At 44.3% G+C, this 16,546-nt stretch overlaps 1 protein-coding gene across 1 annotated transcript in view; it reads left to right on the forward strand.

Annotated features, from left to right (window-relative positions):
• tnikb (TRAF2 and NCK interacting kinase b) overlaps positions 1-16,546 on the forward strand; it is an 83,995-nt gene that overhangs the window by 38,811 nt on the left and 28,638 nt on the right. The window contains 7 exon segments of the mRNA XM_030079455.1: positions 666-860; positions 2,963-3,088; positions 3,090-3,275; positions 6,641-6,805; positions 15,393-15,499; positions 15,673-15,788; positions 15,967-16,058. Coding sequence (XP_029935315.1) covers positions 666-860; positions 2,963-3,088; positions 3,090-3,275; positions 6,641-6,805; positions 15,393-15,499; positions 15,673-15,788; positions 15,967-16,058 — 987 coding nt within the window.

The raw sequence follows: 16,546 nt of genomic DNA on the forward strand, positions 1-16,546 counted from the left end.
TACATTGAAATTCAAAAAAACAACCCTAGACTGTTATTAGAGAACATGACAGGACTTTATTACTTCTATAAAATTTTTCTAAAATTTTCATTTTCCTATAGAAGATCAAAGCCATTGAGATTGGTCAAATGCAACAATCCTGTGACCTGGGATGTAGAGCGATCTTTGCTGATTGGCTGGTTGAAGACCAAATGATTATTGAACTAACTGAGACAGGGGATGGGCCTGATATGTAAAATTTCTGAAATTACCAAAAATAGTCACTTGCCCTATAAAGGGTTAAATACAAAACCTTCAGTGAGGTAGAACAACTTATTGGTCATTAAAAAGCCTTATGGTCGCAGGCAGAAAACACTTTCTGTACCTCTCTGTCTTGCATCTCGGTGGGATCAGCCTGTCACTGTGTGTGCTCTTCCTAAAAACCTCAAGTGCATGGGATGGGTGACTGTCATTGCTCATGATGGAATGCATCTTTCTAAGCATCCTCACACCAGCCACCTGCTCGACCCCTTCCAGAGTGATGCCAATGATGTTCCCTGCTTTCCTGATCAGCTTGTTTAGTCTGTTTCTATCAGCAGTACGAGCGCCCTCCCCCCAACACACCACACCAAAGAACACAGTCTGTGTCTGGCCTCTAACCGTCTGGGTGGCCTCTCCTCCTGCAGGAGTACAAGAGGAAGCAGATCGAGGAGCAGCGGCAGGCGGAGCGGCTGCAGAGGCAGCTGCAGCAGGAGCGCGCCTACCTGGTGTCCCTGCAGCAGCAGCAGGAGGCGCCGCGCCCCCCGCAGGACAAGAAGCAGCTCTACCACTACAAGGACCAGGCGCCCGGCAACAACGACAAGCCGGCCTGGGCCAAGGAGGTAGACCACAGCGACGACACACACACACACACACACACACAGATACTGATAAACAAACAAAGAAACAAATAGTCTGTTTTAATTTTATTTTCATTCATTCAGATTGTTCTCTATCTGTCTGTGTATCTGTTTGTTTGTTTGTATGTTTTATTGTGTACTAAGTTTACAAAGGGCTTTATAAAAAAAGTCTTGAAAACAACTAAATAATTCATGTTTTAAAAAGAACAAGGGAACAAAGCTGAAGAATGATGTGAGACCTTCAACATCAAGAGAAAAAAAGGGAAATGATCTCAGCCTGTTGCCAAATTCCCGCTTTTATTTTGAAGTAAAATGTGACTTAGTGAAGAAAAACGTTTTTTTTTTTACAGTGGAAATCAGCTCCTGGCCTCTTTCTCCTGTGTCTCATTGTTACTGAGCGTTTTTATTGAACCGCTACAAGTGCACCGCTGCACCAAGGCGGGAAGGGACACACACACACACACACACACACACAACAGCAAGCAAACACTGCGAACATGCAGCTGTGTGTGCCGAGACACTCAGGCGTGGATTTGCAAACACAGACACACAGACACAGGTATGCATGTGCAAACACGCACACGCCCCAAAAGTCACTGAAGACCTTGGACCTACATTACTCACACACACACTCACACACACACACACACACACTCACAAGCACAAACAGCTGTTCAAATACAACAATGACTAGCCTGAGTTGCTTTTAAGAAGGGAGTTCTCATTTATGCAAACACACACACACACACACACACACTTATTAGCTGGTGTAAGAGCTTGTTATTAAGTCACTGTGGCTCTCAGGAGGTGTGTGTGTGTGTGTGTTTAACTTGTGTATGTGAAGTCCTCTAGGTCATCACCTGTTTCACGGTGTGTTTGTTTGAAATAACCGACTTTTTCTGATTTTTAGGCGCAGCTGCAGGAGATTAATCCACATGTGTGTGTGTGTGTGTGTGTGTATCTGATGCGACGTGTGCTCTAGTTTTATTTACACATTTGAAGAGTTTCATTCCATAACAAGCCATCTATCATTTGAAAAAAAGAAATGGCACATGCTCTTTGCAAAACATCTTGTTAAAGCACATTCAGTGGATACTTGTAAAGATATGAGCCGTCTAAACTTCTTGGTTTCAGATTTTTGTCCAAAACGGATAAAGAGCTTTTTTTTGGGCTGAAACCCTTCAGGTGTATTTTGCCGTTGTGTTTTCATCATGGAGCCATCATGGAGGTCCGCTGGACCGTGTGAACAAAATAAATCTGCAGCTTCCAGGCTCATTTAGGAGAGTTACCCAATGTAGTTTGTGACCTGTGGAGCCCGAGAAGTGCAGTGAGAAGGAAAAAGTCCAAATAAGAAAATATTTCGAGGCCATGATTTACCGATTTGTGCTGTAAGATACAACTCAATCTAACTCGTTTCCATGTTTTTGTTAGGATCTGCGAGGAGCATCATCGAGGATCTACAGATTAGTAAATCATGACCTTTAGATATGTATTTTTTCTTCTAATTGTACCACCCAGGCTCCACGGTGACCACTAGGGGTGCTGTCGTGCACACAAGGAAAAGCCGGTTCCTGTTTTTTATGCATAAAATGTGTTGACGTATCGCTGCTGTCCAACCAAAACCTCCCTCCATCTCCTTAATATCAACTTCTCAGACACTAAGGAACACCGTCTTGTCTCCAAGTAGACGACTGTACATTTTTCAGTTCATATAATCCGTTCTGAAAAAGGTTTCATAACCACCTGGCTTGTAGAGGAGCATGTAAATACTCAAATTGAGCTAAAACTCGAAAATCACTAAGATTGGAGGTGCAGCAGCGATGATATCCTGATTTAAACAATAAATATTCCAAATTAAATTGTCGAAAAATGTCCTTTCAGAGGATTGAAAAAGGAAGGAAACATATTTTTGGTGAGTGTGTTTACCAGGAAAACTACATTGGGAATCTCTGACATCGAAACACAAACCCAGCTGGATCTGTGAGGAGACGATCAGACCTCCAACATGGCTGCCAGGTCGTTTTGTGTGTGTGTGTGTGTGTGTGTGTGATCTGCTCGCTGTAAACCCTCCCCTCACTCTCCAGGTGATGCGTCGAGCCCAGAGCAACTCGCCCCGCGTCCCGCCAAAGAAATACCACTCCTTCAACGAGCCGCGGGACGCCAGCCTCTCGAACCTCCTCTTACTCCCCGGTTACAAACCCCGCCGCCGCCGCCCCCCCCTCCTACCCCGCCCACGACAGCCCCTCCAGAAGCAGGGAGAGGCTCCACCCCTCCCACGTGCCCCGAATCCGCGTGACCTGCGTCCCCGAGCCCGCCCCCGGCTCCTCGCAGCCGGTCACGCGCAGGCGGAGTCCCGCGAGGAGCCCGGACTCGCGGGGGCGGAGCCCGGGCCGATGGGTCAGTCGGGGGGCAGACAGCTCCTCCCCCTCTTCCTCCTCCCGTCCCGCCTCTCTTTCCCATCATCCTCTCTGTGCAGGCTGACTCACTAACGGGGCTGGAGGGAAGACTTCCCCTTTAACCTGCTAACCTGTTTGTTTGTTTGGTTTTTGGTGTTTAGCTCCGCCCCCCTCTGAGCAGGTGACTCACTCGTACTAACACCTGGCTGGAACCAGGAGGCGGACTCCTCCCTCTGCCGTCACTCCTTCATTTCTCTCTTTTTCCCTCTGAAATAATTAATTGACTTTCTTCTTCACCTGGAGCTTTTCCACCAACTTACGACACAACCATCCGTCTGATTATGATCACAAACACAAACTGACAGGAAGAAGGTGTGAAATAACATTTTCCTTAATTGAAATAAAAATAAAAAGGAGGCTTTACAAAAAAAAAAAAAAAAAACTAACTGACACTGTGTGGTGTGATTATAAAACTAAATATTATCAACTAAAATTACAGTGAAAATGTCTTTAGTTTTCATCTCAGTTTATTTTACACATAAGCCCTCGGCTTTTTCTATAAATAAAAACTAAACAAGACTAGTAAACTTGCTTTTAAAAAAACGAATTAAGACTAAACTGAAATCGAAAACAAAACGTCCAAACTAAATAAAAAATAAAAAACAAATGAAAAATTCAAAATTGTAACAACCATGGTTTTCAATTTAAACTGAAAACTTACTGGCACAACAGCAGTTGATGTTATTACTTTGCTGTTATTGCAGAAAAATAAAAAAGAGAGATTGTGTTTCATGAAGGACAGCAGGTCATTTGTGCAGATAAAACGACTCCACCTGTCAGATAAAAACTGCACCTTGAAACAGACAGGAAAATCAGGCGTGACCGGCATTTCCACTCTCACACTAATAAATCAAAACCGATATCAACACACTCTGTTCTCTGCATTTTAGCGATGTGGAATGCTAAATTTCAGGTGGTGATCTTTCACAAAAAAACAAACAAAAAAAAAAAAAAAAACGGAATTTATTTATCACATTTTAGAAATTAACTTTTCATTGTGTCTTTCTATTGTCAAGGATTATACCAGTGATTTTCAATGTTCAGCGTGTTTACTACGATTTCCCCACATTTCTCATTGCAACAAAGTATTCTGCAGATTATGCACATGCACAATCAAAATCCCTTTTTCCCATTTTCAAACTGTGAGTGTTTGGTTGAAGCAGCCGCCTCATAATGTTCTGCCTCTGCGGCAAACAAAGTCCTCAACATTCAGAAACCACACAGCTGATGATCGGCTGTGGAAAGCAAAACGTTTCCCCCGCTTAGGGACTATTTTCCCCGGCAGAGGGAGCGTTCCACTTTTTGCACAAATTTGAAAAAGTCCTGAAAACAGTTATGTGCTGCTGCTTTTAGGAAAACTAGTGTGGAGGACTTTATTCCACTGATGGAAAACGTGAAGAGAAAAGGAGGAGAAATTACACCCGAGTTCAAAAATTCGACGGCTCGTTCTTGGAAAAGATTAGCAGAAACATTTTGTAGATTTTACGCTGAACATGAGAAATCGCTGGTACCGTCCCCACCCCGTCTGTCCGTCCTGACTCTGCAGGCCACTGACCGGACGGGGGTTTGGGGGTTTTGGGTGTTTTGGGTGTTTTGGGGTGTTTTGGGTGTTTTGGGTGTTTCGGGTGTTCCCTGGGAGGCGCAGCATGCCGCTGGGTGGCGGGGTAACAAACTGAAACACGTCTGTGTGTGGAGGCTCTTTGGCCGTCCCGTCGATTAATAACCACCACCACAGCACACCTCCTGTCTGTCTGTCTGTCTGTCCTCCTGTCTGTCTGTCTTGTCTGTCTGTCTGTCTGTCTGTCTGTCTGTCTGTCCTCCTGTCTGTCTGTCTGTCTGTATTCCTTTCTTCCTTCCTTCTTTCCTTCCCTCCTTCCTTCCTTTCTCCCTTCCTTCCTTCCTTTCTGTCCTCATTGCTTCCTTCCTTTCTTCTTCCCTTTCTTCCTTCCTTCCTTTGTACCTTCCTTTCTTCCCTCCTTCCTTTCTTTCTTCCTTCCTTCCTTTGTACCTTCCTTTCTTTCTTCCCTCCTTCCTTTCTTTCTTCCTTCCTTCCTTTGTACCTTCCTTTCTTCCCTCCTTCCTTTCTTTCTTCCTTCCTTCATTTCTGTCTTCCTTCCTTCCTTCCTTCCTTCCTTCTTCTTTCTTGTCTTCCTTTGTTTTTTTCTTGCTTCCTTCCTTTCTTCCTTCCTTCCTCCCTTCCTTTCTTTCTCCCTTCCTTCCTTCCTTCCTTCCTTCCTTCCTTCCTTCCTTCCTTCCTTCCTCTCTATCCCCCATGGCTTTATTTCTTTCTTTCTTTCCTCCTTCTTTCCCTCCTTCCTTCTTTGCTTCCTTCCTCTCTTCCTTCCTTCCTTCCTTTCTGTCTTCCTTCCTTCCTTCCTTCCCTCCTTCCTTCCTTCCTTCCTTCCTTCATTTCTTTCCTCTCTGTCTTCCTTCCTTCCTTTCTGTCTTCGTTACTTCATTCCTTTCTTCCTTCTTCCCTTCCCTCCTTCATACCATTCTTTCTTCCTTCCTTCCTCTTTCTTTTCTTCCTTCCTTCCTCCCTCCCTTTCTTCCTTCCTCTTTCTTTCCTTCTCTCCTTCCTGTCTTCCTTCCCCTCTCTCTCTCTCTCTCTCTCCCTCCCTCTCTCTCTCTCTCTCTCTCTCTCTCTCTCTGGTGTTTGTGCTGATAGAGGCTCTATATTTGAACTCAGGCTGGACTGTGCTGGTTCTCACAGGCTCCTAAATCAAGGCCATTTAAAAGTACACACTCACATGTGAATACCCTCCCCAGTCACCACACACACACACACACACACACACACACACACACACACACACACACACACACACACACACACATTTAGGGCAGATCTCCAGGCCTGCCCCCTGGTGGCCGCTGGTGGACTGATGTAGGGCAGCTGTAGCTAAATCAGTGTGTGTGTGCACCTCCCTCTGGACACACAGCCACCATGCATGGACACACACACACACACACACACACACACACACACATACATACAACATACAAATGACACAGATAGGATGACCCTCATGTTCGCCTTTTCAGGTTTTCTATATGACCAGCACACACACACACACACACACACACACACACACACATTCAGAAGGGTAACTGTGCAGCTTAACAACAAAAACACAGAAACACATTTGATAATTAAATCTATAAAATGAATGATGCTTTTCTCTTTTCCTGTTGTTTTTAACACCACTAACACACACACACACACACACACACACACACACACACACACACACTCGGTGCATGCAGTGAGCGGGTGTGGTCTGACGGTGTGTATGTGTGTGTCAGGTGGAGGAGCGTTTTAAGATGAACAGACAGGCTTCTCCTGCGTTGCAGCATAAAGTCTCCAACCGGATCTCAGACCCGGCGCTGCCGCCGCGCTCCGAGTCCTTCAGCTCCGGAGGCATCCAGCAGGCCCGCACGCCGCCCATGCACCGCTCCGTCGAGCCGCAGGTGGGCTGCTCCCCGTGTCTGTGTCCGTCAGAGTGTCTGAGCGTGTGTGTGTGTGTGTGTGTCTCTGTGTGTGTGTGTTTGCATGGGATACACACTCACTTCTCTCAGGGTGCGCTCACGCCTACACTTTTATCTGAGCCGCAGTGGAAAAGTCCACATTTTTTTGGTCACTTGTCATCCTGGAAAAACGACTTTAACCTTTTGAAACCTGGATTATAATCTGTGTTTTGGGGTTTAAATGCAGGTGAAAGCGTTTAAACTTGAGCAAATTGCCCTTTTGTCTTTCAAAAACATGGGGAAAAAGGCAATATGCAACTTAGCAATCAAGAAATGACCCAAAAAATTTGCAAGAAATCAGTAAAATAAACTAAGAATCAGCTGAAAAAATAGGGAACAAATGTCCAGAACACAATATTTACACTTATTATAAGTAGATATTTAAAATTATGTTACAGGAAATTTTCTTTTGGATGATTTTCAGGTCATGTTCTTTTTTGTTTATTTGTTTTAACTGAACCTTTTTTCTTTCTTTCTTTCTTTTGTTTCTTATTTTCAGGTTGTTGTTGTTGTTGTTTTTTTTTTGCAACTTTTTACTAATTTCCTGCAAAGTTTTGAGTCATTTCTTAGTCCAGTCATTTTATAAAAAAAAAAAACGTAGGACAAGTTGCAAGAGAAGCAAACCGATTTTGTATCCTCAGTTTGTCCTGAGTGAGGGGAAAAAGTCCCAGGAAATCCCATTGGTGGAAAGTTTTGAAAATCACCTATTTATGACCACATATTACCAAAAAACACTGTTTTTAACACACAGGGGTTCAACATTTTACTTTCAGATATCACTATAAAAATTCACAAGTTGATTACACACACAAAGACAAGAAAAAAAGAAGTTCTTTGAATTATTCTGTTTACACATGCATATCACACATTATCTGATTTGATATGCGCTAATAAGGAATATAAGGAATAAATGCCAGAAAAGATATTTAAGGTTACTATATATATATATAAAGTAACCTTTTAATTCACTGTTATATAGTAACCTTTTAATTCAAGGTTACTGTTGAAGCTGTAACTTGAGCTAATACGATGGAGTTTTTGTGATGATGATCCCTTTCTCGAATTTCTGGAAAATTCAAAAACCTCATTTTGAAAAGTCTCTTGCAGGAGAGAAGTGCAAGGAATTTCATAATTTTTCAAGCAAATAGTGGAACTGGTTACTAAATGTGGTGCTTATTTTCCGTTTCTCCCCTGCAGAATAAAACAACATAAACATAAATAGACTGAATCTGAATCTGAGGTTTGTTTTACATTTTGTTGTCATGAAGACTCAGTATTTTCTGTCTTGGAGAGTCAAAGGAAAGTCAGACATTTGGCGTGAAGCAGGAACGCCGCCTTGTGTTTCAAACAAAGCGGCAGAAAGACGCTGCAGGTGTGTTTGGTGTGAACGCGCCCTCAGACTTGTCTTCCTCCTCCTCCTCCTCCTCCTCCTCCTCTTCCTCATCTCAGTTCCATCTCCTCCTCTCTCCTCCTGCATCTCCTCCTCCTCCCGCTCTGACCTGCTCATGCCACCCTGATCCTGAGCACGCTGACGCTTGTTTCGATCCTGAATTTCCCTACTTCCTGCTTGTGTGTGTGTGTGTGTGTGTGTTTCTGCGTGTGTGTGTGTGTCCAGATGGCCCACCTGGTGCAGGTGAAGACTCACGGCCTGTCGGGCTCCCAGTCTCTGTACGACCCGCACGGCGTGTCGTCCTCCTCCTCGGCCTCGCCCTCCCCCTCCCGGCCTCCCATGCCCCGGCAGAACTCCGACCCCACCTCCGACACCCCTCCTCCCCCGCCCCTCCCCCGCCTGGCGCCCCCCCTCGACAAGCTGGACCGCAGCTCCTGGCTGCGGCAGGACGACGACCTGCCCCCCAAGGTGTCTGCATGCCCCGACCCGTGTCTCTCCGTCTGTGTGGTGTGTGTCCCTGTTGAGGTTGTCACCGCAGAGCGAGGGCGGGGCGGCGGCGGCGGGACGTCCCGGCCGGTCCTCGCCTCCGTGAGCGACCAGTTCAGAGGCAGGACTCTCGGTTTCAGGGTTAAGATTCACACCACGAGTCCCCAGGCCTGTTTAGCCGCCCCAGACATGTGAAATCAGATCTTTAGAGCAGCATTATTCTTATTAGGAAGCAATCAGATCAGATTTGCGTGTCCTGACATCAGCAGCAGCTTCACGTTCGCTGCTGAGGCACAAGAAACGTCCCGCAGCCTCGCCCTCAACGTGCGAGCAGACGATTTTATTTTTATTTCGGCGTCTCTCGCTCTCTCGGCGTCGTCCTCCGTGTCGGAGTCTGGATCCTGTTGGGCCGCTCCGACGCTCCTCCCTCACTCTGGATTGGACGCCGTCGTCGTGTTTCACGTGACGAGCGACGCAAAAGACAGTCTGAAATCCAGCATGAGCATCCAGAGTGTAGAAATCCAACTGGAGTCGCATTCCAAACCACCTTCACACGTCACATGCGGTTTGCAAAAATCTTTCTAGAATCAACCTGGATACACTCTGAATATGACAGAAAACAGATTTAGGCTGGCCGTCTGAACAAGGCCTCAGATCCCGATGGCTATTTGAATAGTCGACCGATCTGATTATTTTACCAGGTTATTAACCAGCTTTGTGTTGGTGCACTGAGGCTGTAGCTTATCTTTTATCTTTTTTCTAGGCAAGGCAAGTTTATTTATATGGCACAGTTCAACACAAGGTAATTCAAAGTGCTTTACAGAAACATTAAAAGCAACAGGACACAATTTAAAACAATAAAAACAGTCAATAAAAAAGGGAAATAGAAATTTAGAATGATAGCGATAATAAAATACAGTAACATAAAATAACAACAGGCTCAGTACACTGCCTGAGCTAGACGGCCAAGGGCCCAGGCCTTATCACCCCTGCGGCTCCTTGCCACCAAAAAGTGAACTGGACAAAATTTGAGTTTAAATTCAAAACCGGCTCTGTCAGAGATTTCAGCTAGGATCTGTTGTCCCTGGCTCTGAACCATCTTGAATTTGGTTGGTCGGGTCTGTTTTTTTATTTATTTATTTTTATTTTTTCATTTTTGTATAGGACGTCGCCCTTAATAATACACCCAATGCGTGCACCCTATTTGCTCTTGAGTCCTTCACTCAGAGTCTTACCGTCCCGCCGGACACAGGTTCCACACACTGGTCTTATTCAGATCGTAATGAACTCTAAAGATCCATCACAGGACGTCTCCCTTCTAGATCTGAATTCACAGCCTGCTCCCCAGTGTCGAGTCACAGAAGTAGCTGACTCAGACTTCCCGGTCACCCCCTGCAGGGATGCCGACAGCCCAATCTCTTAATTCCTTAGACTCTGAAACCTCTCCTATTGGAGATTTCAGCCCGGACTCAGTCCTCAGCCCTGGAATCTCTGACATTTGCAGCCAATTCAACAATAAACCCAAACAGAACAGTCTAATCGAATCAATCAAATATTCGCCAAATTTGCCAAATCGCACTGGTTTTATAAAAGCTGTGGAAAGTTGTCCTGATGCCATGATCACATTGGATTTGATGTTTTGAGCCACATGAAGCGTCACTTGTTAACACAGAGGAGTGCAAGTACAAGGACCGTGACATCATTTTTGCTGTTAAATCCTTGCAGCCTGTGAGGCGAATGGCAATTGTTGCTGTTGAAAATAAAAACAGACAAGAGGAAGCTGCTGCTTGAAGAAGAGAATTCATGGCATTTTCAGTTCCAACAATATCGATAAACTTAACATCTGCTCACAGCTGCATCCGTCTGTGTGTGTGATCACGACCTGAACAATGCACCTGTAAAAAGTTTCATAATTCATCTAAAATGTTCAGGAATGTTGGAGCACTAGAGGCAGAAAGAGACCGGAAAGATCTTTTACGTTTCTCTTTGACTTTCCTCTCACTTTGATTCAAGAGGACTAAGAGGAATAACCGTTTATTAGGATGCCAAGACACTTTTTTTCCCCGTGAAGCCTTCCCACGCCGCAGTCTGAGTTTAATCACACGGCTCTCTGCAGACTGATGTGTTAAGTAATTGTTCAAACAACCGAGAAAAAAAAACTAAAAAAAACAAACAAACAAAAAAAAAAAACGGACTTTTGCACATCCTTACTTAAAAAAAAAAAAAAAAAAAAAAATTGCCAAAGCTCAGCCAGTGGCAGACGGTAAATCCCAGTATCATGCAATGGGAATATTCTTTAACCGTGTAAGCGTGTCAACACATCTGCAAAACTCCTGTAGCGTGTGTGTGTGTGTGTGTGTGTGTGTGTAAAGCGAACAGTGAGGAGTTAATGAGAAGTTTACAGGGAAGCCGAAAAGGCAGAAAAGGCGGAAACCGCACGACAACACTGGCATTATTTTGGGCTTTATAATTTAGCTGCAGAACAGACTCGACGTGCAGCGCCTCGCAGCTCGCCCTCCTCTTCCTCCTCTCCCTCCTCTTCCTCCTCTTCCGGCACTAATGAGCACTTTCACTTTAAGGGCTGCAGGCTGCTTTTCACTCCCGAGCTCATTTTTTATTTTAATGTTCATTACCACAAGGTGAAAAACGACGTCGTGTTTGACCCCCGACCCGTACGAGCCCCCACATCATCACACCGGCCTGACTGAAGATTAAAAAACTTTATTGTCCTTTAATGCGGCGATAATAGAAATGTGTGTTTCTGCTGGTGTGTAGCTCAAAAAAAAAAAAAAAAAAAGGTCAGGAAGTCAGAAAGGTTTAGTTTTTAAGGTTAAAAATTAGAAATTACGAAGGTGAGGGAATGAATGTTGTCATGAAACGTCTTTGCAAGTTTAGAAGGCTGTTACAATGTGTGTGTGTGTGTGTGTGTGTGTGTGTATTAGAGCTGCATGTCAACAAACATAAGTTGACTCGTCTTAGCTGCATATTAAGATGTCAGTCTGTTGTAAACTGTCACCGATATAGATTCATGTCAGAATATTTAGTAACACCTTATAATAAAAATGAATAACCTTTAATACATGGCAAATTGATAGTTAATTAAAATAACTAACAAACAAACTGACTATTTCCACTTTGTGCCACTTTAGGGTTTTCCTGTGTGACACTTCAGAGCGAAAAGCGCATTTTTCACTGCACACCCTCATAAAATAATATAAATGACAGCTTTACTAATATTTAGTAAGCATTATTATCATTTCAGTTTGCTGACAGGAAGATAACCCTTAAGTAAAGTTTAATCAACTGTCAGTTTATCAATACTTACTATAAAAATATTTCATATTTCTGTCATGTTTTTTTTTCTTTTTTTAAATAGGTTTGCTAAGGCTGTAAGTTTTTAACACAGAATAAAACTGAAATATAGATTTTTCTAACGTGCTGATTAATATTAGCTTAGAGTTTCAATATAACTTGGTAGTAGTAGTAGTTCTTTATTCCAAGTAAGTAAAAACAAACAAAAAAGAAAAGAAAAAGAAAAGTAATCGCACAGTAATAGACAGACATAAAAATAAATAAACATAAAAATTAAAACAACACATAACGAGTTAATTTTACATATCCGGAAAGGAGTGGGAAGAAGTAAAACTTATCTAGTCCCACCCCTCGTCCATAAGTCAATTATTTATTATTAACTTGGATTTGAGGAAAAGCTGAAGCCTCTTTCTAACTTGGAATTTCTAACAGTATAAATTCAAAATAGTTTATGCATTAATATTGACATCTCAGTATTTTTTTCATTAGTTATTATGTGTATTTTCCTGAGTTTTGTCCAAAATCTGTACTATCAGATGTTGTGCCCGGCGAGCGGTCTGCGGCCCGTCCTTTAACCGCGCCGGTTGACTTTAACGGGCTGATTTTTGCTTCGTCAGGACTAGCAGGAATTATTTTTAGCCGTCGTTAGCGTTTAGGTGATGAAACGGTGATCTTTCTCCCAACGCCGTGGGATTTCAATGTGAAGTCACCTTGCTTTGCCTTTCCAAACTCCATCTGGTCCCAACTCCTGGGAGATTAAGCCTCTCTCCGTCTGAACCCTGACCGCTGCCGTCTAAAGGTTAGCGCGCTCCCATCTGTCGGCACATTTTACCGTCCACTTAGTCGGCGGCCGCCCCTCGCAGCGCTTTGCTTTCGCTCTCGCCGTTCTCCAGAGCGCCGCCTGCTCCCGATGACGCCGGGGTCACGCCGTTCGTTAAAACTATTTCATCTCAGCACAAAGGAGCGCATTAAAGGTGTTGTCATTAGTCTCCTAGCAACAGCAGATAAGGATGAGGAAGTTGTTCTCAAGGCCCTGATGTAAACTGTGATAACAGCCCAGACGCAGGGCCGTCTCAAGGAATTCGGGGGCCCCAAGCAAAATTGACCCCCCCCCATGCCACCCCACCGCTGACACCCCTGGACCACAGCAAAATAAAACTTACGCCCCGCGCCATCCCACCCTGCCTGGCCAAAGCCCACAGGAACCACAGCATATATAGTTTAAGTTCACCGACACTTTATTACAATAAATTATTTCTGACAGTGAAAATACGGCATATATATGTTGCATACTGTACACATAGTAGACTTAGACTTAGACTTTCTTTATTGTCATTGCACAAAAAAACACAGCGGTGAGTTTTTTGCAACGAAATGTCGTTGCTTGGCTTCCGGATTACAACAGAGATGGAATTGTGGGGCAGTTTAAATAATCAAAATATGATCTATATAACTAGTGCATAAAAAACAAGAGCTAGATAATAATGAGTGCAAGAAAAAATAAATAGATAAAACAGAATAAACAGTGTAAACAACAGAAACATCGTAGCAGCAGGGTGGAGAGTATTTCACCATAGGAGGTAATTCTCCTCATCCCAGGGGGTCTCCCGGTACTGGGCCACACACCCTGGGCCTGAGGAAACTATAACTACCGATGGAGAGAGTAAAAATATTGCACTAGTAATATTTACATTTGAACGTTTGCAAAAAAAAAAAAAAACATATAAAGAAAGTGCAATTTGCCTAGTAACTATAAAATCACATTTCTCCAGTTCACAAACTATATCAAAGTGCAAGTGTTGCTTGAGTTATTAACAAAAATAGGCTGCAGAAATCACAAACTTGGCTGGTGGTAGCCAGTGGCAGGCAACTAGTGAGGAGGGGCCCCTTGAGGGGAATTCTGATACCAGTGTCGTTGCACTTTCATCCTGCACTGAGCATCACAGGATTTAAAGGGGCACTCACACAGTTTGTCGTTGCATTTAGTTGATAACCAGTCGCTGCTGGGGGCCCCCGGCCAGCTCGGGGCCCCAGGTAATTGCTTGGTTTGCTTGCTTTGTTGCGACGGGCCTGCCCAGACACAAGAATAAAACATTTCTGCAATTATTATTATTATAGTTGATTAAAATTAAACTAAGAACTAAAAGCGGGTGTGAAAAAAAAACAAAACAAAAAAAAAAACATTCTCGTTGACTGAAATAAAAATAAAAACCAGACGTGACCGGGAATCAACAAGTGTTGGCTTTGGACTGCAGACCCACTCCGGAAACTGAAAACAAAAACTGAAATATACAAAAACTATGCATACAAAAATAAATATATATTAAAAAGTATAATAACTCTGCAAACCAACAGACATTGAAATGTTTCTGACCCAAAAATACGTCGCAGGTCAACCTTTAGACTCATAGCCGGCGCGGTGGAGCCTGCGTCACGTTCATGTTCGCTCACGCGGTCAGCTGAAGATGTGTCGTCATGGTTAGGGTGAGGAAGAGGTCGTGTATCACGTCAGCTAACACTCGCTCATAACAGCTGGTGAACATCAGACCGTTGAGATGTTGTTCTCTCTCGCTCTCTGCCGGCGACTTGACTCGGTCTGGACGTTTCGACCGCTAGGGGGCGCTGCAGCTGAGGTTTTCTGTCGAGTTGCTCCTAAAAGACAGACTTGACGGGTTAAAGTTCGTTCTGTGTTTTTGTTCGTAAACACGTGAACACAAAGGAAAATGACTATTACGATAAATGTTAGATTCTGATTTTTCTAATTGTGGCTGATAAAATCCCATGATAGTTTTTTTTTTTCGGCTGACCCCCTTTCAGTGCAAAAAAACAAACAAATGGTAGATAAAAAATCCTATATAAAGACGTCCAACCCAGCGTCATCAAGCAGATTCTCTTGTTTCTGTTTCTGTTTCTTCTTCTCCTCTTTGTTTCCAGCTGCGACGCCTCTAATTTATTTTCTGGATTTTTTTATTTTATTTTATCTTTTTTTTTTTTTTTTTTTTTTTTTTTTTTTTTTGTCTCGTCTTCCCGGTCATAGCGAACAAACGTCCTCGCTCGTCGACCACGGCAGCAGATTTCACCTTCAGGACACCCAGAGGGAAAACTTAATATAAAACGTGTTTTAACAAAGTCACATGTGCATTTATTATAACAGGATCATTATTTTAGGAGCCGTGCATGAACCATATTTTATAAAATAACATTTAGAAAAAATATGGTGTAAACAGAGAGCCAAAAATCCTCCCAGTTTTGAGGGTCCCTCTCTAATCTGGGGCCCCCACTGGTGGAGTGTGATCAACCCGGGGTCCGCGGCCCCTAACCTGGACGCTGTGTGTCTTCCAGGTTCCCCAGAGGACGACCTCCATCTCCCCGGCACTGGTGAGGAAGAACTCCCCTGGGAACGGGCCGGGCCTGGGACCCCGCGCTGGAGCCCACCTCATACGGGCCAGGTACACGCACACACACACACACACACACACAATTGAAAGTCAAGCGGGGCAAATTTAAGTGTGACTCTCGTTTCAAACAGGATTCAACAGTTTCCTGCATGAATGAGACAACACTGTGTCTCTCTGTGTTTGTGTGTGTGTGTGTGTGTGTGTGTGTGTGTGTGTTGCCATAGCAACCCCGACCTGCGGAGGACCGACGTTTCCATGGAGACGCCCCTGAAGAGGACGAGCAGCGGCAGCTCCTCCAGCTCCAGCACCCCCAGCTCGCAGGGAGGCTCCAACGAACGAGGTGCGCACACACACACACACACACACACACACACACAGAGTAGTAGAAGAAGTGTTCCAGTTCCACTGTCAGTTTTTAGGGGTTTTTTTCCCACAGTTTAATAATTCAGTGATATGACTCGTGTGTGTGTGTGTGTGTGTGTGTGTGTGTGTGTGTGTGTGTGTGTGTGTGTGTGCAGGTAATTCCGCCACTAAGACCGAAGGGAACACGGCACCTTCCCATGAGACCAAAGATGATGGCAGAGAGGTGACACGACCCAGCAGGCCTGCAGTAAGCATACACACCTTACCAACACACACACACACACACACACACACACACACACACACACACACACACACAACCAAACATCACACACATTGTTCCTCCAGCTTCAGGTTGATGCTCCACATTCACACCCGGGCCTGGCTTGAGCTTGTTTTCATAAATCCAGGTCAACTTTCTTACACACACACTCACATGTTACTGCGATGTCCCTCCTGACACACACACACATGGAACACACACACACACACACACATGTGGAATATAAAGGAGACAGACACACAGGCGAGCAGCTACACCTCAGTCACACACACACACACACCCTCACAAACTCATACATAATCAAGCGGCGTGCATTATTGAACACAGAGCTGGCTCGCCACGCAGATTTCCCACGTCACCGAGGTTCCTGAAGTGGCCGTTCGGTCGCGGCACCCAGATTTCAAAATAGCTGCTGCCATATGGCTCCGCACACACACACACACACAAACACA

This window comes from Myripristis murdjan, chromosome 20, assembly GCF_902150065.1.
Source record: "Myripristis murdjan chromosome 20, fMyrMur1.1, whole genome shotgun sequence".
Taxonomy (NCBI): Eukaryota; Metazoa; Chordata; class Actinopteri; order Holocentriformes; family Holocentridae; genus Myripristis; species Myripristis murdjan.